Source organism: Callorhinus ursinus, unplaced genomic scaffold, assembly GCF_003265705.2.
Source record: "Callorhinus ursinus isolate GAN/ISIS: 27379988/994484 unplaced genomic scaffold, GSC_fseal_2.0 scaffold14, whole genome shotgun sequence".
NCBI lineage: Eukaryota > Metazoa > Chordata > Mammalia > Carnivora > Otariidae > Callorhinus > Callorhinus ursinus.
Window position 1 is genome coordinate 40816545 of NW_027397076.1, and position 24369 is coordinate 40840913.

The 24369-nt window shown below is 44.3% G+C and overlaps 1 protein-coding gene across 2 annotated transcripts in view; it reads left to right on the top strand.

Moving 5' to 3' along the window:
• The window catches only part of PPM1H (protein phosphatase, Mg2+/Mn2+ dependent 1H), a 238370-nt gene that overhangs the window by 102919 nt on the left and 111082 nt on the right, over positions 1-24369 (top strand). For both annotated transcript variants that reach the window (XM_073900727.1, XM_025883158.2), the window contains exons 3-4: positions 6110-6454; positions 16308-16420. In XM_073900727.1, the coding sequence (XP_073756828.1) occupies positions 6110-6454; positions 16308-16420 (458 nt within the window). The remainder of the gene's footprint in view (positions 1-6109; positions 6455-16307; positions 16421-24369) is intronic.

The window sequence follows — 24369 nt, forward strand, 5'->3', positions numbered from 1 at the left end:
GGGGGGAGGGAGTCTCCATAGCTTAGAAGAGAATTTGTGTGTGTGTGTGTGTGTGTGTCTTTTAAACTGGCCCTGAAGGACCATAAGGCTCAACAAGGCAGGAGGCAGGCACAGCCAGAGAAGGCAGTGTCTTGTCCCTTTGGTTTACTTGGAGCACCTGTGAGATTCCCAGGGCCCTACATCTAGGATGCCTAGATCAGGACCACTGACAAAGAGCAAGAGAGGACACTGGGGAAGGAGTAGCAACTAGACCATGCAAGACCCATAAGCCATGTGAGCATGTAGGAGACCCAAGGCAGTAGGGAGTCATTGAAAGTTCTCATCTATGCAATGATGAAATAGATGTGTGTTTGCAATTAAATTGAAGATTGGAGATGCTTTAAAAGCATCATGTTCATACTACTTGTGATATTTCAGACCTCTCTTGTAGATTCACCCCTGACATTGATGTAGGCCCTTGATGCTGGTGTGACGTTTGGGAATTGTTCTTTCCTCAAGGTTCTCAGATCGGATTTTATACATCAAACCATACATTCCTACCTGATGGCATTTGATGGCATTGTTTTGAATAGAGAAGGGGGTGAGGGAGAAGGGGTCCTTGTATCTTTTTCAAAATAAACGTATGGCACATCCTGTTTGAGAATGCCACTTTCAAAAGTAGATATGTATTCTTTGTTATGATCTTGGTTTCATTTCAAACACCATACAGCCCATTCCAGCCTCATACTGCTCTTTGAAATGTCTCATGAAGTCATTAATGTCCTCTCTAGGCCCATCAGTCCCATCCTGACCTAGGTCCTCTTTGCCTCAGGACAGTTCTCTGTGAGCCTCTTAAATTCTAGTGCTTCCTTCTTGCAGCGTACCGCAGAATGCCATGGGATTGGCGCTCCTTAAGCCCGGCTGTCACCTTGTTCTTCCATGCAGAGGCACTTCAAATTGAAGCTCCTTGGTCTGCCTTGACCCCAGAATCTCACTCCAACCTGACTTAGCCCTCGAGGTTGGTCTTAATCAGGCCACTGTCTGCATGGGCCATATAAAATCCCCTTTTCACCTGCACTGCATAAAAGTTGCTCCCTTTTTCCACAATATTCTTTCAGTTTATCATTGCCCAAGCAGGTGACCAGACAAACATGCACTATTTGATGAATGCTGCATTAGGGGTGGGCTGAGGATGCAGTGGAGCTTCCGGGAGGAGGTGATATTTAAGATAAGTACTAAGAGATAGTTGGGGTGGGGGAGGTCAGGCAAAGGATGAGGGTGGTTTGTGATGAGCTACAAGTGCCATAGTTGGGTGGGTGGGATTTGGAGTGACAGAATGTGAAGAGGGAATCAGACACTACCTCAGAGATTGCAAACTGGCTCAGGCTGGAGCCAGCCGAAGGAGGAGGTTAGGCTGATAAAAGAAACCTGGTCAGATTTTGTGTTTTAGAAAAAATCACTCTGGTTACAACTCAGGTTGCAGAGAGGAGAAGCAGATCTGAGTGGCACGTGTACATTAGAGCAAGCATTCCCTCCAGGGGCGGGTAGAGTGTGCATGAGGGTATTCAGCTGGGCAAGGGGTTGTTGGCTCAGAGCATGGAACCTGCTCCCAGCTGTGTCCCTTAAGAGGTGGTACCCTTAAACAGTTAGACTCTCTGTTCCTCCTTTTCCTCCTCTATAAAATGGGAATGATAACCACACGTCATAGGGTGACTCTTCCCAGGATGGATTGTGGTAGGGTTAAATGAGCTAATATTTATAAAGCATTTAGAATATTGCCTGCTATGTAAGGTTTATTAAATGACTGGAAGGGTGCTGTAGCCCCGTAACTCGACGTTTCTGTTACCTGATGGTCTCATAGGCTTTAAGAGCTGAGTTGGCATCTAAAGCATGTGGGGAGGGCCCCCTTTGTGGTTGTAGTTTCCCAAATAATACATCCCTCACTTTAAGTTCCCTGCCATAGAAGGACACTGAAGATTTTGAAGTCTCTTGATGAATTTGGTTTTACCTAGTTCAAAAGCTTTCAAAAATTGTTATGAACAGTTGAATCCTTTTGTCCAAAATCTTTTGCAAACCCCTGATGTTTATAACTGACACATCCGTGCTGCCCTGGCTGGAATAATAGTCAACGGGACTTATTTATCCTTTAAACACCCACTTCCTCTTTCCTAAGGTACCACTTCGGAAACAAGAAACAGTTTGGACGCTGCTGTTCTGGTCAGTTCAGGGAGATGTAAGTGACTCATCCAGGGTCACACAACCGATGGCAGATCTGAGCCTAGGATGAGAGTTTCTGGAACTGCTTAGTGGCCCCCTTTCTGTTAGACCAGGGGTTCTCAATTTGGGCAGCTCTTAGGATCCCCTGGGGAGCTTTAAAAAAAGCTCAGTGGTAGGGCCCCACCTTCAGACTGACTGACTTAATTGGGCTGGGAGTGAACCCTGCATCAAACAGTGCTGGATTTATTTAGTCTTTAGTAAGACACAAACTTTCTTTGTGGAAAAACTATGTCTTACAAGTTTTAGTTGTGAAAATGATTAAATGCATTTTGAAAGTTAGCTGTAGCAGAGTTTCTAGCCCTGCTGTGCAAAGGTGTTCCCGGAAGCAGGGTGTTTGGGCCCTGCTTCAGAAGTCCCCCAGTCAGGTTGTCTCCTGACTGCTTAAAAATTGCCCAGATATTTTGTCAGCTGGTTGTTGTTGCAGTGCCTTCAGAATGTTTTGCCTTGTTGAAGGAAATGGTTGAATTGCTTGTCAGAAAAATGTCAGAGTTGCTTTTTTAAAAATGTAGTAGCATTGCATTGCAGTGTGCCTCGTTATTTCACGGGGTTTGATCTTTGATTCAAATCATGATTCCTGAAACATGATATGTTAGGTGTAACAGAATCTGTGCCCAGACACGGACACAGTTGCTCCTATTTCATCCCTCACTGGCCCTGCCCACAGCTTCCTTAACAGTGTTTGCTGGGTTTTCATTTAAATTGGGTGCACAAGGACTGTGTGTGCAGGTTTTACTCAGCAGCCTTGGGACCTTTGGGCAATTAGATGTAATAAGCAAAAAATCCCTTTCTTTTGCAGCTTTTCCCTAGTTGTGAGGATGTAATATGGGAATATGTACTTGACTAATGCAGCAAGTAACAAGAGCTAGTGGTGAGTTTAATAACTCCGACCATTGCAAAGTAATGATGAGTATAAACAATAATTCAGGCTGTGTAGAATGACAGTCATTATTTCTGTTGGTGACCCAAGTCATAGGAACTGCTAATCCCACTATGCTTTGTTGCCTTGCATTCATAATAAGAGGAAATGCTAAGTTTCAGAGGTTGGTGAAAATATAGATTCACTGAATTCTATCCACAGATGCTCTCCATTAAGAACATTTTCCAGGGGGTTCAGTTTTATTCCTGGTTGCTAGCCATTTCTACCTACTTTTCATTCTTTTTTTGTGTGCTCTTGCGTTCCTTATCTCACACTCCTCCTTCCCGCCACGCATGCCCCAAGTCCCAGAATACTAGATAAACACACACCTCCTTTCATCTCCTTGTCCCCAGCTCTTGTTAAAGAAGCTAGCAACAGTGGCTTATCAAAATGTCATGCAGCCCACGCGACAGGGAGCCCAGAAGGCAGGCTGTTGAGGGCCCATGCTGCATCCCAAGCAAGACACTGAGGGCCTGGGCTCCTTCAGACTTCCCGTCCCATTACCTTGAACTACAGCTTTCAGCCAGTTTTGCAGGAGGGTTACTCGACCTCCAGGTGTTGATTCTGTGACCCAGGCAGGAAGAAAGGGGAAAGGTAAAGGGCAAAGGCCAGGCCACTTGAGTTGTCCCTTTTATCAGGAAAACAATAGCTTTCCTGGAAGTTCCACCCAAAAGAGTGGATACCAGGTAAGCATGTACCACAATCAGCCACACAACCGAAGCCTCCTGGTATTTTCCTCCACCGGCTGCCCTATCAGCTCTCATTCCAAATTCTTCTTGTGGCCTCTTCTACGGTAGCTTCTCGCATTGGTGAAGAACTGAAGCTCAGAAAATGACTTATCCAAAATCATATTGTAATGGTAGTGATAGCAGTTACACATGAGGGAGATATATTACTTAGCTACTCCATTGGCCTAAATCACCATTTAACCTTGCTAAAGGTTAACTCCTTGTGAGCTAGCTATCGCCTGACATTTACTTACTAGGCAAACATGGTCCAGTTAAGCAACAGGATGTCTGGCTCTGGAGTGACCCAGCCAGGGTCTGATGCCTGTTTGGCCTTCCTGACGTTGCTCTGCTTCCCACTCCCACTGATTGGTATTGAAGATGCCATTAGATCTCAGATCTTCTAATTCTGAAGTCCTTGTTCTTTCTACTGTCCTGAGTTAGAGTGCATTTGGTCATTCATAAGTGTTTGTTACTGCCTGAATTTGAATGTCTTTTTAGGGTGTTATTCACCTCCTAGCTGGCATCCTCACTTTCACTCTTTCCTAATCCTCATGGCGTAGCCTGAGTGATTGTTTAAAAACATAAGTTTGTCACCCCCACCTCAGTCAATGGCTTTTTGTTACTCTTAGGCTAAAGCCAAGATCCTTCATGTGTCCTGGAAGGACTGAGTGGTCTGGCTGCCACGTCCCTTTATAGCATCATTTCTCCCCACCACTTCTTTCCTGCTTCACTCCTCTGTTCAGTCACATGGTATGGTTCAGTCTCCTCTCATGCATCATGCACCTTCCAACCACAGGGCCTTGGCACCTGCTGTCTCTACTGCCTGGTGGTCTCTCCTTTCCCCTCATAATCTTGTGAACTTCCAAACAGCTCTTAGGCTACCCTGCGTGTCCCCAGGAAACCTCCTCCATGTGCCCGTCTGCAAGCTAGCCACGTAGCACCAAGAACTAAGAACCTCTCCTTATAGCCATGACCAGAATTGTGAGCTTATATTTGTTTGTGTGATTATTTGATCAGTATGTGTCTTCCCACTGGATTATTAAGATCAGACCATATCTGATCTCTCTTCCAGCCATTTTTTATCCCGTGTCCATTTTGCACCTGTCACATAGGGAATGTTCAGTATTTATTGACTAAAAATCAACTATTTTCTCAGCACGTGGCACAGAATTGAATGAAAGTGAAATTTAAAGGGCACAAATGGAGTAATGGCATATGTCACCATAACTGTACAGTATCTTCCAGCATCATTCTAAGACCAAAAGAACTTTATTTAATGGCTTTAGCTAGAAAAGGATTCAATATTTATTGCTGTGGGGTAGATAAGCCTAGTAGTCAGGAGTGGATGTTATATGCACCCTGTTTAATTACCTATGCATCTTACCTATTTAATAAATTAATGCGTTTAATTTAAGCTCTTTTTTTCTATAGCTAAAATCTTAGGCATGTGTAATTCAAACATGGTTTTCATTTGAAATAGTCTAGAAATAACTGCGAGACGAAATCCACAGTAGATGAGGGAACATGGGAACGTGTTTTAGGGTAGGAAGCTTTAGAGTAGGAAGAGGAAACAAAGATGCTGAGTACCAGCTGGGAAACTGAGGCAGGCAGGAAAAAGGAGGAGGAGGTTTGAACTGGCTGCATCTTAGACTGGGTGTCTAAGGGGAAAACATGTTCTAAAAATACGGGATGTAGACCAAAGAGGATAGGTCAGTTATCTGAGAGTGAAAAGGCTCTCAAGGGGAAAAATGGGTCTACTTATTTATCCCTTGAAGAATCTGCAAAAAGAGCTTGACTTCCTCCAAAGACTCCAGGCCAAGCCTGATCTGGGGTTGCAGAGGGAAGTGAGGAGTTAGGGGTGAAAGCTGGACTGCTAAAGACTGACCTGTTGGCATGGAGTTCTACCTCAAACATCTATACATCAAATCAAGGTGGATCTTGCCACAAAGTAGTCGACTGAGCTTGCATGGTAATTTGGCCTCCTCCCCCAGGCAGAGAGGCAAGGACTCCTCCATCCCTCGGGCGGTGGTCCCAGTAGTGACAAATCCCTGGGCCTTTTTGCCATGTTTTGACCCCCTCCCCCCCACTGTTGGCCAGACAGAGACGGATCACCCAGTGGCTGCGCTGAGTGCCCTGCCTCGCTCGGTCAGGGTGACCCTGGGGCACTGACCGCTGAGGTTCTCACCCCCCTGTCGCCTCCCTCCCCCAGGAATCAGAAGGCGTTTCCTGTCACTACTGGTCGCTGTTTGACGGTCACGCAGGGTCCGGGGCCGCCGTGGTGGCCTCCCGCCTGCTGCAGCACCACGTCACGGACCAGCTGCAGGACATCGTGGAGATTCTCAAGAACTCTGCCGTCCTGCCGCCCACCTGCCTGGGCGAGGAGCCTGAGAACACCCCCGCCAACAGCCGGACTCTGACCCGCGCCGCCTCGCTCCGCGGAGGCGTGGGGGCGCCGGGCTCCCCCAGCACCCCGCCCACGCGCTTCTTCACCGAGAAGAAGATTCCACACGAGTGCCTGGTCATCGGGGCTCTGGAAAGTGCGTTCAAGGAAATGGTAGGTATGGCGGAAGCGTCTGGGGGCCTGGCGTGGAGGCGGCCGCTTGAGCCGAATCCGTGCTGTTCAGAAGGTTCCCTGGAAGGGTGCGTCTCTGACCCGGCCTCTGGTTGTGTGGCTCCTCTCGGTCTTCTCCCTCGGATTAGAGGGCCTCCATTCTCAATAGAGGGTGGTAGAAAGAACTCCTGGCATGGCGTGCTGGCAAAAATTAAGAAGATGAAAGCGAGGGACGGTGTACGAGGTGACAGACTTTTTAAAAGTAGGCATTACTGCTTCTCTTTCTGCAGACTTATTGGTGGCAGCTGGTAAATTCCACTTAATTGAAATGTGAGCGTACTTGCCATCAGTGTTACACATGTGTGTGGATTCCAGGTGTCTGGGGGAAACAGCGCTTTAGTCAGGTGCTGGGAAGCACCTTTCCTATACAGATCTGATTTTACCGTGATGGTCAGGTGGTTCTTGGTGCTTTAAAAAAAAAAGGAAAGGGGCGCCTGGGAGGCTCAGTCGGTTAAGCGTCTGCCTTCGGCTCAGGTCATGATCCCAGGGTCCTGGGATCGAGCCCCGCATTGGGCTCCCTGCTCGGCAGGAAGCCTGCTTCTCCCTCTCCCACTCCCCCTGTTCCCTCTCTCACTGTGTCTCTCTGTCAAATAAATAAATAAAATCTTTAAAAATAATAATAAAAGGGAAAAAAAGAGGAGAATGAAGGGGCCAATATCCGAGATCACCGGCTTTACTGGGGAACATGGATTTGTTTGTACGTTTAAATTTGGATGTGTCTGATCAAAGAATTCGGCCTCCTTCCCTCCCAGCCTCAGTGCTGAGAACACACAGCACTGTGTTCTGTGGGGAGAGACTGCAGCTGCTCTCACCGTGTCCCCTGTCCCTCCGCCTGCTGAGGGACCACCCTCTGTACCACCCCCTTTCCTCTCTGAGCTCACTTTCTACTGAGCAATTATTTGGTTCGAGAGATGTTTCTTTCCTGAGCAACAGCCTGCATGCATGTAATAGAGAAGAGATATTTAAAGATGTGATAACGATGTGAGTAAAGCGAGTGTGCTGTATTGTTCTTAAAACCTGGAGATTCAGGGCACCTGGGGGCTCAGTCGGTGAAATGTCTGCCTTCGGCTGGGGACCGAGCCCCACATTGGGGCTCCCTGATCAGCAGGGAGTCTGCTTCTTCCTCTACCCCTCCCACCCCTGCTTGTGATCTCTCTTTCTCTCTCTATCAAATAAATAAATAGAATCTTAAAAACAACAACAAAACCCTGGACACTCAAAAGTGATGACAAACTGTTGTTAAATGAAGCAGGAACAGCTAGGAGCATGTCACCAGAACGGAGTGTACACAAAGCGCACATTCCAGGATTAGGTTGTGTGCTAAGGAGAAAAAAGTAATAGTGTTGCACAACGCCGCACCATCTGATTTGTTTGTAAGGCAAAATAGTTTATATGTTCGTACCTTGTATTTGCACCCTGTCCTCACTTTTATGCATCCCTTCTTGGGTCACCGTGTTTCCTTGTCACGTAGATATTTACCCTTTGATTAGCAGATGATTTAAAATGCAGCTGTCTCTCAGGGGTGTCTGGTAGCCTTCAATCCTGAGAAAATCACCAGGAAACTGAAGAAGATTATTTAGGAAAAAGGAATCAAGGTAGTGAAGTTGACTTCTATTCAGGCTTCATATAAAAATCTCATTCTCCAGCGGTCATGGAAGCTCTGATGGGAATAAGTGTTTCTCAACACCAATGTTCAGAATGCTAAGTATTTAACTGAGGTAAAAATATGACAGTAGGCTATTCTCTTAATGGGAGAAGAAATCAGCTGACATGATAGAAGTGAAAAACAAAAGAAACTTCAGGTTTCTCATTTCCTTCTGTAATTGCTTTGCCCTGGGACTTCTTTTACTTGGACCTGCTGTATTCTCAATTCTATCCACTAGAGGCCAATGTCACCTTGAGGCAGGCCTCTACAGCGGTCTTTCTTTTTGCCCATTAATGGCTTGGGGTTACTAGCAACTACTGTACTTGAAATGAGAGGCTCATTCAGAAAAAATATTTAGTAAAGGACCTTATTCTTGTCTTTTAAGTTTTTCCAGCTTTAACTAGTCAGTTCATGACCTGGAATTTTTACCTTGGAAACTTAGCCAGCAAAAAGATCATTTTGCTTTCCCATGTAATTCGTTCAGTCAACAAATATTTGATCAGAATTAACTGTGCCAGGCCTAATTTGGAAAAGAACATTGAACAAACTAGGCAAAGATCAGTATTAAGAGTAAAATATAAGTGGAAGGGGCCTTGAGTGGAGAAGTGCAGGGTGAAGTAGGAGCCCAATAAAGACATGAAGCGAAGGGCTCCCTTGGGGAAGTGATGCTGGGGGGCGGGTAGATTATTTAGGAAAAAAGGAATCAAGGTAGTAAAATTGACTCCTACTCAGGCTTCGTATAAAATCTCATTCCCCAGCTGTTACAGAAGCTCTGATGGGAATACGTGTTTCTCGACACCGATGTTCAGAATGCTAAATATTTAATTCAGGTAAAAATGAGGTAATAAAAATAAAAATTGAGTTAAAAATGAAGCAGACAAAACACAGGAGGCCATTTGCATGGACAACTACATCAGATAACCCAGATGGGCCTAAGGCAACAAGCTGATGTCAGGGGTAGGAATGATGGATGGAAGGTGAATTGGAGAGGTGGTCTGGAAGGACCTGGTGTGCCACATCATGAATTTTTTGGCTTTAAGCCATATCTCATCTCCAGTTCATCCCAGCCTGCAGCTGCTGCTTCACACTTAAGTTTTTCCCAGATTGTCTCTCTAGCCACCAGCATGCCAGAGGCCTACCTGGGCATTGTACCATGTGCTTGGCCTTATTAAATGAGAATATTCATCATTGGTTTGCATGGTGCTTGCTAGGGTATCCTACCTTCTGACCTGCTAGGGACTGAGCCAGTCAGTGCCTTTTGGCCCAGAATAATTATTAATATACTGTCCCCTTTTACTCTCAAAAGTGTCCCTGTTTGGATGATGTCTTATTACAGAGAGAGGCTCTGTAATAAGGCTCTGCTTCATGAGGGGCTTCAGGAAAAATCTGCTCAGTGTCATAGAAATGTGCCCGACTTAAACATTAAGGTACTTGCGGTGAGCTTTAGAACCCACAACACAGAAATTACACAGTGTACCTTCAATTTAATGGCCTGGAAGGCCATTACCAACTTGTAGAAGATACTCTTTCTTTACTCCCCCTTGCAATATTACATTTTTGGGAGTCAGTGTTTGAAGGCAAACTTCGGTTTTTTTGAAATGCCTAACCTGCAGTTGATTTCCTTACCTTGTTGGCATGGTCTCGCTGGTTTCTCCTTGGGCCTTTCAGAGCGGGGCACATTTGGAATTTCCTGGGCATTCCTAAATTTTTTCCTCACAGGAACCAGCCACTTTCTAGGTGTTGCAGGTTTTGTGCCATTCTGATCCTCTGTAGTAGAAAAACTCAGTATTAAATAAGATTCCGTTATTTCAGCTTTGTGGCTTTCTTACTTTCTCTTGCACTTTTCATCCTAAAAATTCCCCAAACCCAGCACCTAAGCCTCCAATTTGCCTTATGATGACATCTCTGCAGCTACCCTTCCTGAGATTCAGAAGTCACTTACAGTATCTTTAAAGGCAAAGGTTGCCTTTCACTTGGGTTTTTGCTATATATACAGCAGCTTAACAACCTAGAATCAAAGGTCTTTTTTCTCTCTTTGCAATGTCCTCAATCACTAGTATTTATTGAGCCTCTGTTTTATAGCTAGCATTCTCCTAGACACCATGGGGTCTAGAAATAAAAGGTTAGATTTTACGTCTGGGGGCATCTGGAGTCACATGTTATATGCACATAGAGATATGATATCTCATTTCGATATTCTAAGTGACATGAAGTGAGGTGGTGAAAGGCAGATACCTATTTGAAAGGAAGGATTGGTTAAAAAGATGTAGAAACACCACGCTAGAATAGAATAAACAACATTGATTTCCAGGAAAAAGTAGGTACTTGTCACAAAATACAGACTACCAGAAGTGGAGAAAACGCTTTGAACCAGTGGAGATGAGAGCAGTTTCATCAAATACCGTGAGCTGCTTTGAGGTCACTGCTTTTCCTTTCCTCTTTGATCCTCCAGTTGCCTGCCCGCAGCGTGTGGCTTGTGTTGAAGGCGACCTCTGACCCCTGGCCTCTGATCCTTCCTGTGCTTTCCAGAGGAGGCACGTTTGCCCTTGGGCCCCCTTTATTGCGTCTCGTTTTGGATCTTCCTTCATACTGAGAAGGCTGCATCGTCCATTCTTCCTGTGTCCGCTGTGGAAAACGAACCACGATTTCCTAAAGGACCAGAATCTCAGGAACTTGAACTGACCTCAGTTCTGCTTCCCCACGGCGCTTTGTCACAGTGCCTACTTCGTCGGCTGAGTTTTGTCACCTGTGATTTTAGGCTATTGCTGGGACCCGGATGATAGACGGGAGGGAATACGATAACTGTCTTCTCCCTCCCAATGTCAGTCTTCTTCTTGCTTGCCGGCCCTCCCCAAAATGGGGTTGCATCGTCAGCATTTCACTCTCAGGGAGGTCGCTTCCACTGTTGGTCTAGTTGCAGGAGACCCTTGCTTTCATAGGAATCACAGCCCAGTCAGCACAGGTGAGCCTTGTCACCTACCACCTATAGGATTTGAGTTCTGGACAAAGGCAGGAGGAATTTCAAAATTCTGTCCTGTTTCCTTTTCACTGTGGGTATGGATTCATTACCAGAGTGAAGAATATTTTAGAAGTTTGGTTGTTACAAAGGAAGAAAACGGCAGTATTTTCACTTGTAAAACTACCATTCATCTTCCTGTTACTGAGCTAATGACTGGAAATAGCACTCAGCTTGGATTTATTGGTTAAAAAAAAAAAACCCATATGGTGACACTGTGGTGAAAAAGAGGATAAATGCAAAACCTATAGTTTATAAATCGTAGTGTTTTCAAAAATTACCATATTCATGGTAAGTTATGGACCTGCATGTCTGTCTGTGTTTAATTAAGCTAGTTTTGTCTTTGTTTTTGGTAAAACAGGAAGTTCCTCCAAGGAATGAACATGTGATTCTACCAACAGCCAGCAGGTGGCAACATGAGGCAGTACTGTTTTTTTTTTTTCCCTCCCTGTTGCCTGGCTGACAGATTGGCTTGTTCTCAGAATAAACCAAAATCAGACCCAGATACTGAAACCATGCAGAATCTTATTATTTGTGACTGACACTATTAGCAATGTGCTCAGAACCGTGTTTTAACCCATTTATGGGGAGCTGCCAAGGCCTATTGAAACTACCCAGCACTCACTCCCTTCCGTTGTCTGATATTGCTGTCCTTTTGCAACCAGAAATTGGTAGGAAACAAAGAATGATCCTGGAGTTGCGTCATCTCTGGGACTTTCAAACCAAATTACAACCATCCTGAGCAATATATTTTCTCTCTTGCAGTTCTTTCCTGCTGAATTAGTCTCATTTCACACATCTCTTATTTTCCTTTGTAGCCTTCCTTGAAACAAAAAGGAGCAAAATGAAATCCCAAGTCTTTAAAAATTGTATCCATTCTTAAGATTTAGAGATAAACCTGGCTTAAATGTAGTATTTAGACAGACACAACACAGGATAAATCAGTCCTGCTAAATAGAAGGTGGCCTTGAGAGGTCTATAGGACTCTTGACCGAGCGGATAAAATAATTATCTTGTTAATTGAATATTATGAATGTGTAAGTTGGTCCTTTTAGATCATACTTGAAAAGGAATGATAGTACATGCATATGTTTTGGTGGTAAGTTATTCTAGATTTATGTCTTGGGGTTTGTTGACAGCAATAATGGAGAAATATTCCAAATTGGTCCTTGTTTCGCACAAAACAGTTTTTCCCATGATTTCATTGATTTTTTTTTTGAAAACATACCCAAACCTGAGGTTTTACAAATTATAATAACTATACTATACATATATATACATATATATTTTTATGTAAAGTGTGAGTAGCTTAAGCTAATTGGAAAAGTTGAGGGTTTGAAGAAAATGAGTAGTTAATTCAGCAGTAAATATCTTTATTGACTTCATTTATCGTGTTTTGATCTGGTAGTAAAAGAACCATGCAGATGGTCCTTTAATGTTCCTTTCAGTACTAAGATTTTGTGAAACATCTTTTAAAGAGGAGTAGGTGGTGTAGGAAAAAATAAATGTGCTATTTCGGCTTCTAGGGAGGGGAGGGGAAGCAATTATTTTTAGAATATGTTCTAGTTACACCCAGTTTTAGAAGAAATAGAAGAGTGTATTTTAATGTCAGTGAATCCTTCAGGGGGATGAAGTCTATGGAAACACATCTTTCAAATCCTAGTCACCAAGTCTGGGATCTTTCAAATCCCAGAGAGCACATATGTAATTAAAGCGTGTGTGCACACATGTGCATCTGCACACACACACGTGTATTACCACACAAATGGTGGGGGGTGATGAAAGCATGAACATATTAGCAAAGTTTCCTGGATACAAAGTAGCTAGACATTAGTCCACTGTTTAAGTGACAGTGCTGCCAAATTTAGCACTCCTTATGCTGGGGAAACTACAGAGGGAATGTAGTTGAACTATAAGAAAAGATGAAAGAAATGATGGAATCAATTAGAAAAAAATATTGAATCACACTATTCATGTAATAGCAAGGGATTAATTGGGCAAGCTAACTGGAGCGTTTCCCCCCAGATTACAGGCAAATAGGAACTCTGCCGTAGCAGAAAATCATAGTGTTATACATACATTCTTGTCTTGATTTTTTTAAGAATTAAATAATCTCATAATCAGATTTTCTTGTGATGTTAACCATGATAAATAATGCACCTGTGATGCAGAATAAACTTGTCTGAGTCCCAATGGAAATTTTTGCAATGGATAGTGCTTTTATTTTTTTTAATTTTTTTAAAGATTTTATTTATTTATTTGACAGAGAATAAGTGAGAGCAGGAACACAAGCAGGGGGAGTGGGAGAGAGGGAGAAGCAGGCTTTCTGCCAAGCAGGGAGCCCAATGCGGGGTTCAATGCCGGGATTCTGGGATCATGACCCGAGCCAAAGGCAGACGCCCAATGGCTGAGCCACCCAGGTGCTCCTGGATGGTGCTTTTACTTGGACTCTGTGTATCATAGCATTTTCTTTTGGATGACACCAATGATTTCAGTCTTTCGAGCATTGTGCACACTCCAGCCCATGAGGAGCATGCAAGCAGTTGGATGTTCAAGGGATTTTTTTTAAATAAAAATTGTCTTGGGCGCCTGGGTGGCTCAGACGGTTAAGCGTCTGCCTTTGGCTCAGGTCATGATCCCAGGGTCCTGGGATTGAGCCCCGCATTGGGCTCCCTGCTCAGCAGGAAGCCTGCTTCTCCCTCCCCCTCTGCCTGCTGCTTCCCCTGCTTGTACACTCTCTCTCTCTGTCAAAAATAAATAAAATCTTAAAAAAAAAATTGTCTTTCATTCAGACATTAGGTATTCAAACAAATGTTGATTCTGGATATGAAAGGATACTTTCTGTTATCTTTGGCAGTTCCTTCCAGTATATTGAGAACAGTCGTGGAGTAGTAGTATTGAGCGTGGACTTGATATACCAGTTTATATTTTAACTTGATGAAATACGTGTCTATCATAACATCAGCTTTATATTATTTAAATGCCAAAGAAAGGGACTATATCCATCCACAAACTGCTTTGTGAACTGGGTTGTTGGTTCTGTTTCTATGCATTGTTTGGAGGTTAAACAGACCAAACTTCTGACAACTTGATATTTTCTTTCCCTTTCACTTCCTCGTGACAGTCTTTTTGGCTGGTATCTGTGCCCCTCTTTCTCCTCACCCTCCGGGCTCCTGCCATCCCTGTGCAGGTTCTGGTAACCATTCATTCATTCTTGTCAATTGGCTGCATCTGAACTGAGGCATGGGTTCCTGCTTAATCATCATCTCAGTGAGCATTTATTTGCATTGTAAGCTTTTCCTTTGTGAATTATGAACAGAGGTCAGGTGGTGAGGACATAATTTGGAAACCTGGGCATCTTTAAATGTATTTCTTCATTTGCCCATTTTTGACAGATATTTATTAAACTATCTTTTTTACCTGGCCTGGTGTAGGTGTTAAGGGTCTAGCAGTGAGCAAGAGAAGTCTCTGCTCTCAGTCATGAAACTTCTGGGCCCTGGAAAGGATCTAGATGGGCAGCCAAGCCCCTCACACTTAGCATCCAGTTTAATCCTCACAATAGTCCTTTAAGAAACTAATTGATACAGGGTTTGAGTACATTTTTTAAAACCCAGTATAGTCTTCAAAGGTGGTCCTCATGCTTGACTCTGCAACTTTCGATGTTGTCCACTCACTCTCTTACTGGAGTTTTTCTTCACTTTTTAACTACCGCACCCCATATACACACATTCTTACCCTTTACCCATGGTTCCTCAGCCTTTCCCCACCCGTCCCCCTTACAGTTACTACCAGTTTAGATTGGCCACAGTTAGTGGCCTGTGGGCCTTCCTGGGTTGATCCCCAGTAAGTTAGTTTCTCCCAGATCCTGTTTTTGTACTTTTTACTCCTTTTTAACAGTATGCTGATCTTCATCTGTCTCCTTGGCTCTGGCTCTTCTCCTGTTTCCAGTTTCTCATTGGTGATTTATCTGATCTTGTATTACCACCTCTGGCCTCTGGCGCCACGCATTTGCTGATAAATGCTGGCTTACTGGATTATCTCCTCCCTTCCCTGTGAGGAGGCTGGTCACAGCAGCAGAGTTCGAACTCTATGGGTTTCTAAGAACCAGCCAGGGACATCCTGAGAATCAGCTGGAGCACCACTTCCTCATCCCTCCCTCTGCCCCAACCGTCGATTACCATGGGAATGTTGGGCATTATTTTAGCCAACATTCATTTTGTTTTCCTAGCTCAGCTCACATTTTCCTCAGGTCATGGAACCGTGCTTCTTTCGCTGACAAAGAACTTCACAAAGACCTCTGTCTTGGATGATGCATTATCTGTCAATGGAAGTCTTGGTCTATTTTTCGTTTTCTTGGGGAGGCCTCATTAGGTGGAGGAGGAGAACCAGATTGAAATCCAAACTCCAACCAGGTGAACATGGGCAAGTTACCCTCCTTCTGCATCTGAACGTTGAGGTTGATAATATGGTTGTGAGGATCCGCTAGATTCTCTATGTACAGCGCTTCGCGCCCTTCCCAACGTAGAAGACGTGTTCAGTGAATATTGGCTGTTGCTGTGAATGTGTGTCCCTGTTGTGAATCAGTGACTGGGGGAAGATGAAGTCGGACCAGAGTTTGGGAGCTCTGTCTTTGATTAATAAGACAGGGGGTTGACTCCTGCCTGCTTTGAATAGAGGACACTGTCCTTCAAGTCACTTCTCTTATCTAGCTGTAAAAGCAACTATTTACTGGAGACTTTGGGGTTAAAAACATTGCTCAGTTTCAAGTACTTGGCCTTATCAGCCTGTCGATCGTATTTTTCATGTGGCAGCTCAGGCGGTCCCTACAAAGACTAAATTTTCCACAAGTTGTATTTTTTGAATACAGTTGATTTTCTTTTCCTCGTTTTTGTTCTGATTAGATCTGTTTGCCACCCCTTGTTTCCTGTCTCTGGTCTACAGATGGTCTAGTAGACGACAGTTTTATGTCGGTGTCCTCAGTGAGAAATGCTCTTCAGGTGACAGAAAAGTACTAAAGATTGTCTTGTCCCGTCTTTGAAGCACATTCAGACTCAGAGCTGTGTCAAGGGAGTGAGGTTAAAGTCTTTGATAAGAGTTCCTACACAATCCAACACTGACTTTGTTTCCTTCTCCAGGACCTACAAATAGAACGAGAGAGGAGTTCATATAATATATCTGGTGGCTGCACGGCGCTCATTGTTGTTTGCCTTTTGGGGAAGCTGTATGTGGCAAATGCTGGGGATAGCAGGTAAGCAGATTCTCTGCCTGGCTCTTACTGATTTCCAATGCCTTCGATAATATGTCTTTTTTAAAAGAATTAAATGATTCGCAATAGATATTGATTAGATATTGAGAGAGGATCCTTCTACATCCGAATAAAATGCATTTAAGATGAATCATCAGGGGGCGCCTGGGTGGCTCAGTCGTTAAGCGTCTGCCTTCGGCTTGGGTCATGGTCCCGGGGTCCTGGGATCGAGCCCCGCGTCGGGCTCCCTGCTCGGCGGGAGGCCTGCTTCTCCCTCTCCCACTCCCTCTGCTTGTGTTCCCTCTCTCGCTGTCTCTCTCTCTCTGTGAAATAAAAAATAAAATCTTAAAAAAAAAAAAGATGAGTCATCAGGCTGGTGTGAAAAGGTAAAGGCTGTCTTCTACTCGCCCATGGTAGCCGTTTGCATATATACTTGTGATGAATCTATATACCTGTGATTACTACCTGTGGCCAATCTAAACTGGTAGTATCCAAATGTTTTTTGACTGCAGAAGCATAAACCATGAGAGTGAGAGGAGGGAGGAGAGGGGTTTGAATGAAGGGGTGTTTGGAAGGGACCCGGGAGGGCTCTACAGCTGGTTCCACTTCTGCTCAGTGACTTCGCTCTGTCCCCTCCCAGAAGCCCATGAGTTTCTCCTTTTATGCACAAGCCCTTAGAAGCTGTATTCTCCTCTTTTCTGGGCTCAACTGTAAGGAATTTCGGCCAAGAGATTATGGTTAACCCCTACTCTATCCAGCATTACCGGGAATAAGATGAATTTGGCTTTTATTTTAAATAACTGATGTGTCCTCAGTTTAGGTGCAGGGAATTTTACAATTATAGACTTTGTGAAAAGTATTCTGATATGTTTTACATACTTCTCTGCCCCTTTATTCACAGCACATGTTGGCTTCTTGCTGAAGACTGACTCTTTGTTTTGAAAGCAATCAGAGTACTGGACTCTGCAAGATGTCCTTAGAGGACGAGTGATTTCCCTGCACAGTCTGTGGTCTTAGGATGCCCTCATTCCTCGGTCCCCTCCCTCTGGGTCACGTTCCTCTTCCAGCATCCCTGCTTGCCCTGGCCCTGCTCTAGGTCTGGCCCCACATCCCCCCCGCTTCCCTGTCAACATCAGGTCCTGGCTGAAGAGGGACTCCCTCAGGCAGCAGAGGAATTTACCTTACTTTTACTTCCATTTACAAAGCTGGAGAGCCTGTGGGGGTCTTCATTCCCTCTAGTTAAGCATCCTTTCCCGGTCTTCCCACTGAAGAGCCCAGAGTCAGAGAGAGTGAACTTCCAAGGCAGCAGTATTTGGGGTTGGACAGTTGATGGGTTTTGAAGGTCTGTTTATTTTTACTGTGTACGTGCATTTCCATTAAACTCTATAAGATATCTCCATTTCAACATAACATTGTACTAGGTAAATGGAAGTGTCTATAGGATACCATGTGTATCCCATGGTTTCTGTTCTTTAGTGTCATGTCAGATTCCTGGCAGAAGATAGACTCCTACTCAGGTGGGTCAACTGAATGAAGGAGTGAAAGGAAACCTGCTAGGAGCACTAGGGCTCAGGCAGACATTTACCACCTAAGGCCTGCAAGGGCCCAGGGAGGATTTACTACAGCAGAGCCCAGGAGAGTGGAGTCACGAAACGCTTGGACTTCTTTCTCTTCCCATTTCCCCCTCCCCCCATCTCTTGCCATCCCAATGGATGAGCCCAGCTGGGAGCCCAGCTGAGAGCCAGGTGACAAGTAGCCCAGAGAGTAGTGGGCCTAGAGGTCAGCCAGGCAGGGCGTGCACACAGACCAAGACGGCATCTCTGGGGTAGGGGCAAGTGGAGGGTAGTCCGCACAGCTGCTCCTTCTCCTTTCCTTCTCCACCCCAGGGTTTGAGCTTCTCAAAAATAGGAATCCCCAATCTTCAGGGGCCTTTAAAACAGGCACTGAGGAGCTGGCCTATGGGCCCGTTGTGTTCTGAGCAGATCAGGAGGTGATGCCTTTCCGCTTGGAGGAAGACTGAATCAGTGATTGAGCTGTTGCTTTCATAGTCCTTTGTCTTTATGGCTAGCTCCACGCCGTTGGTAATGACTTTGCTTTTCTAGCCCTTCCAGTGAGTAGGAAGGGACCCGGGAGTAGGGAGGGGACAGAATGCCTTGCTCCCTGGGGACAGGTCCACCTGTCATCCCAGGGAAGCACCTCGCACCAGATGATCTCCGACTCAGAACGTAACCCAGCTTCTGGGCCCAGAGCATCTCCATGTTGGATTATCCTCCCCCGTGCCTTCTCCTCTTCCAGGCTCCAAGCTCTTTAACGTAGGCACTTACCCAGCCATGGCCTTGACCCCACTTCACAGAAGCTCTAGGGCCCTGTCCGGGACCTACCAGTTTCAAGTACTCTTCTTCTGGGATCGTCTTCTCCCGCCCCTCCCCCACTTTTGTTTTTAAAGTGCCAGTTTCTAGACCAGATCTTGAACTCCTCATCTATAAAAATGGTGGTGGTGGACTAGATAATACCTAAAGTTTTTGGCATCCTGTAGGTTATCCCATGAGGAGTGACACTTTTGGAAAGTAAAGTGATGCTATACTGTTAATTTTTTTTTGGTAATTTTTATCCTTCTTAGAGTTGTTTTTGAAATAACAGTATAATACAGGTCCCGTGTTCCTAAATGTTGATAAAAGTATGATGTTTTACAAGTTTGTTCGCAATAATTTGAAATGTCTAATCGGTACTTTTATCCTTATCCTTATTATATAGCTATAAAGTTCACACATGTACAAATTATCCTATGATAAAATAGTATCTTTAAAAACCTGATAAGTTTAATTACATGTGTAGTGTTCCAGCTCTAGTATCCAGATATGAATTTGGGGTTTTATGGCAGATTGGTTGGGTTTGCTGTTCATGTGTGGGTCACATGTCATATAGAAACCTAAGAGCAATAGGAGTTGTTATTTGTGTGCATGATCTAAAGGATAACTTACAGGACACTTACTCATTAGGGTGCTATTTTCAGCTCTTGTGTGAACAACAGATATTCAGTATCATCTTAAGTAGGATCACTGCCTAGTTTATATACTAATAATATAGGTATTTGAGTTTACAAAAAAATATTCAGTTATTCCCAAGAAACAGCAACTAAGTGAATTCTGATCAGACTTACATAAATGTAAGTCCATTATCACTTATGGGCAAGTAGTCACAAATCTGAGGGCTGAATTTAAACAGATGATTAGAGCTGACAGAGGTTTCTAGCAACAGGTCCCTGATTAATTAGGTGCTGTTTTTTCTTCTTTATTGCCAGATATTGGCTGCTGTATGTTTACATTAAATCTTGACAGCTTTGAGAGTGAAAGCAGATCTTTGTCGTAGGTTCACTACCCCATAATTCTTCACACTCAAGAGAAGAGAAAGTTCGCTCTGGTTTGATTCAGAAGCTGCTGGTGGTCAGGAACTATTTGCTGAGCTAAGTAGTGAGCTATGAATGATCTGATTCACCATCAGGCTCGTATGTGTCAGGGGTTGTATTCAGGAAGAGCTGCCTCATGTTGTTTGTGGCTTAGTGGTTTCTGAGTCAATGATTACGCTCCGTGTAGGATGGTCCACAGTGATGCCAAGTGACCTGTGCAGAGTCTGGGACAGACTTGCCCTTCTCTTTTCATCCAAGCTAACCAGCCAGAGAGGAACATGCAATAACTACTTGATGCATGACAGTTGCTTTATTTTTCCTAGGCATAGGCAGCCAACTGAACACCTAGGGGATTGTGAAGGACTAGGAAAGAAGCAGATGGTGGGCGGGTTTTCACTTCAAGCGAAAAAGAATTGGTAGCATGCAAATGTCACGCAAAGCAATATGCAAACTATCACCCATTGTGTCTGAGTCATTGGCTCCTTAGGGCTCTGAGTGATTCTTCAGTTTAAGGAGATGCTTTGACTCCATTTTAGGTTATTTCATTTCATTTCTAGAGAGCTAAGGCACTAAGGAAGCAAAGCTGTTTCCACTTATTTCAAACATGTCTAAAAGTTTGGCAGCTGAGACTAGGTGAACTCATTCAGATTAAAGAAAACCATTTAAGATTTGTTAACTTGGTGACTCCTCTCTTGCCCGATTTATAGTAACAGAAGCAGTCAGACATCTAATAAGTGCTGGGCACATGTTAAATACTGTAACATCACAGTAATTTAGTGAGAAGTAGGCCTTGTTAAGATCAGATAAGGATACTGAAGCACAGCAAGGTGAAGATCTGCCCAGGGTTCCACAGCTTCTAAGGAGCAGGACTGCCATCCACCCAAGCCTGGAAGTTAGAGCACCGTATTCTTAATGAATGCACTCTACCGTGGGATTTCCCATCCTTGCTAAGACCCACAAGGGTTTTTGCTGTTGTTTACCACATTTTAACATCGCTAAAATCAAGAGATTCTAATTATCATTTTTTCTTTGCTTTTTGTATGTAAAATGATGACATACTTTATGATTAGTGGCATCTTTGATTTCACCTAAAATGGTTTATGTGGTGTCATTGAGGAGATGGCTGCACTTAAAAGCTATTTTAAATGCATTGCAGTCATGAGGCAGATAAGCTTTGTGTGGTCCAATTCATTCATTCACGATACAAGGAATATTTTCTCAAAATGAGGGAGGCTACCCGTTTCCAAAGGCCCCAAAGTTCTATGAGACCATTGTAAATTTTGTGTTTTCATTTTGATGATCATCTATTGAAAATAAGCATTTTCTGGATTGCCTGGCTGACTATCTTGTAAAAGATAACTGCCATGAATTCAGACCCCCATTTTGTCATGTTCAAGGTCCTCCTAGGAAAGGATCAGGAAGGTCACATGTGTTCATGATGTAGCTCTATCTACAGGAGTGAGCAAGCATTCCACTGATTGTCCTTAAAATGAAGCCAGTAAGTCCAGCCAGGGTGGTTTCTTTCCTTTCTCTTTACCTCATTTTCAAATGTCCAGAATTACCCGCCCCCACATGTAATTTACAGCTTTCCATATCCATTCAGAGGTGAATTCTTCTGGCAAGTCTGAATTTTCCTGAGGATAGGAGTTAGGTATTAAACAGGACTTACATTTCTAAATTCAAAACCAGTTATATACCTCTGTGGTTTTTCATCTCTCAGCCTTCTCCCCTTGACCAGTGGTAAGACAGTGAAACATGATGTAACTTCCTCCAACCCAGGGGAATGTAAAGAACTATTCACTCCCTTTTATGTTCATGGACATAAATGCCCAGTACAGAACCTTCCTGAACTACTTATTAATAAGTGATTCATCTATCCATACCTGCCAGTGGGCTGCTACTTTGATAGTAGCCTTCCTCTGAGTTCAGAAATATATTTGATTTTCCATTAGCTAAGTTAAGTTCCCCATGCCTCTCGCTGTTTCACAGGTTTCTGAAAAACAGTACAGAGAGACATGAAAATCACCATTCTCTCCTATGAAAGGTGAATTGCTGTGTCTCCCTTTTTTCTGCACGGCCCCCATCTTTGTGGTATATATTTACATAATCCCTTACTATATCCATAACCTGTAGAGGGGAATAGCAGAAAGAAAATACTACTATCAGATGTTCACAAATACACAGAGACTTTGATGACTCAAAGCAGTCTTTACTTCTCCCATCAAGCCACTCACTGTCTACACAAAGGGCACCGAAGAGGCCCTTCTCTCTCTGGATTTCCTTCGTGTCTCCCGCCTCCCCCTCTTGGATTTTTTTGACCCTGTCTCTGACACCCCTTGCCCTAAATCAGTGGTTCTCAAAGTGTGGCCAAACCAGCAGCAGTAGGAGCAAACTTGTTAGAAAAGTAAATTCTAGGGTTCTATGCCAGACCTACTAAATCAGAACCCCGGTGGGTAGGGCCCAGCAAACTGTGTTTTAGGGAGCCCTCCAGGTGATTCTGCAATACTTAAGAATCCCTGCTCTGAAGTCTACCCCTGGGCATCTGAGAGAGCCTGGAAGGAGCCACTGTGTCCTCAGGGTTTAAAAATTCTAGCTCTTCCTGGCCTGAGGCTAAAGTGCCCAACTCCGAAGGCCATCAGGCCTCGTGCCATCCCCTGCTACAGCCGAACACCACATGCAGGACATCTTCTATGGTGATGTTGCCCCTTTTGCTCCCTGACGCTGCTCCTCTATCAGCTGGCTGCCAATTCCTTTGGCCAGCCTGATACTCTGGAACATAGGTCCTTTTCCTTGAAAAGTGCAAGTCAGAGGAAGGATTTCTTGCATGACCCAGTTCCTTATCTCAGACCCCCGCTGTCAGGTAGTTCTGCACCAGGCTAGGATTCCCGTCTCCGAAATGGGTCAGGCATGCCCCTGTGTGGATTTTTGGTCTCTTATGGTTGGGCCCCCGGAAGAGCGTCCTTTTGGCTGTGGTTCCATCACCCCCCCCAAGTCATGCTTTGAACAACTTTACTCCCAGCCCAAGGAGGGGCTGCGCTGGGAAGTCTCGTGGTATTTGTAGAAATGGAATATTTGCACTTAGGAACACTGGCATGAAATGGTTGTGGTCAAGGTAGTAACTTTATCCCTGGCGGCTGAGGGTGAAACGCTGGGTCAGTGTCACGAGGGAACTTCCAAGTGTAGAATCCCAGGGCTGTATCTTTGGACCACTTAGGCCATCACCAAGATTTTTAGGGTTCAATCATCTAATTTGCTGATCATGTGAAATCAGGTAAGATGAGCTAACGAGATACAAAAAGACCTTTAGTACCTGAGAAAGTGGGCTAAACCTAACCAGGTAAAGTTTAATAATAGTGAAGGTAAAGTATAATACCTGTTGAAAGAGGAAAAAAACTAGCAGAATGCAAGAGACAAAGCTTATCAGTGGCTCACATTTTTAAAAAATGTATTTAAGTGAACAGTAAATTCAATCTGGTCAGCTGTGTGATGTAGACACCAGAACCTCCTGTAATCCTAGGAAGAAGCATTGGAGGTATAAGGCAAACAATGCCTAATGGTTTTTGTTGGCTTATTTTGTCTCAAGCACTCTTTCTGGTTTCTAGTGCTTTACACGAATAACCTGATTAATCCTCACACCAGCTCTTTGGGGGGAAGAACTATATTTTATACCTGAAATGTCTCTCTAGGTGACACAATTCGATATGTGCATGAACGAACAGGAACATTCCAAAGAGAGGCCAGAGTGGTGAAGGGGTTCAGAGCCACGTTTGAAGGGAGGAGAAAAACTGAGACGAACCAGAGTTTTTTAGTTGCATGGAAAGATAATTTATGTTGGTGCAAGAGATCTTTGGGTATTTGTGAGATATGGGGGAGAGTGGTAAGGGTTGTTCTCCATGAGCTGGGGACAGAGATGACAACCACAGGAGGACAGGGCTGTGGTTAGGAACAGGGGCTCAAGACTGGCGGAGTTGAATCTTGGCTCTGCCACTTTTAGTTGTATGTGACCTTGGGCCAATCTCATGCTTCTGGGGCCTCGGTTGTGCTGCCTGTAAATGGAAATGATGGTAGCACCCCCTTTCCAGGGAGGATTAGATGAGCAGATTCAAAGAAAGCACTCAGCACGCAGCCAGGTCCACAGTAACTGCTCAGTAATGGTTGACTGCTTTATTGTCATAGTACTTGGTACAAACTCAGTACGAGCTGTACACAGATGTGCAGAGCTGCCGTGGAGATGACTGGGTTCGCTCTTCAGGAAAGTATTTGTGCGTCAATTGTATAACCACCTAGTAAGAATGTTGTACTAAGTAATTTGATTTTTTTCAGGGTGCCCATTAAGCATTATGTTTCAATGACTTTAGGGGGATCTTTGACATATTGTGATGTTTCCTTTTTTTTTTTCTTAGTAAGAGAGAAAGGGGCAGAGGGAGAGGGAGGGAGAAAATCTTAAGCGGGCTCCACACCCAGAGCAGAGCCTGACACAGGGTTCGATCTCACGACTCTGAGATCATGACCTGAGCCAAAATCGAGAGTCGGATGCTTAACCGAC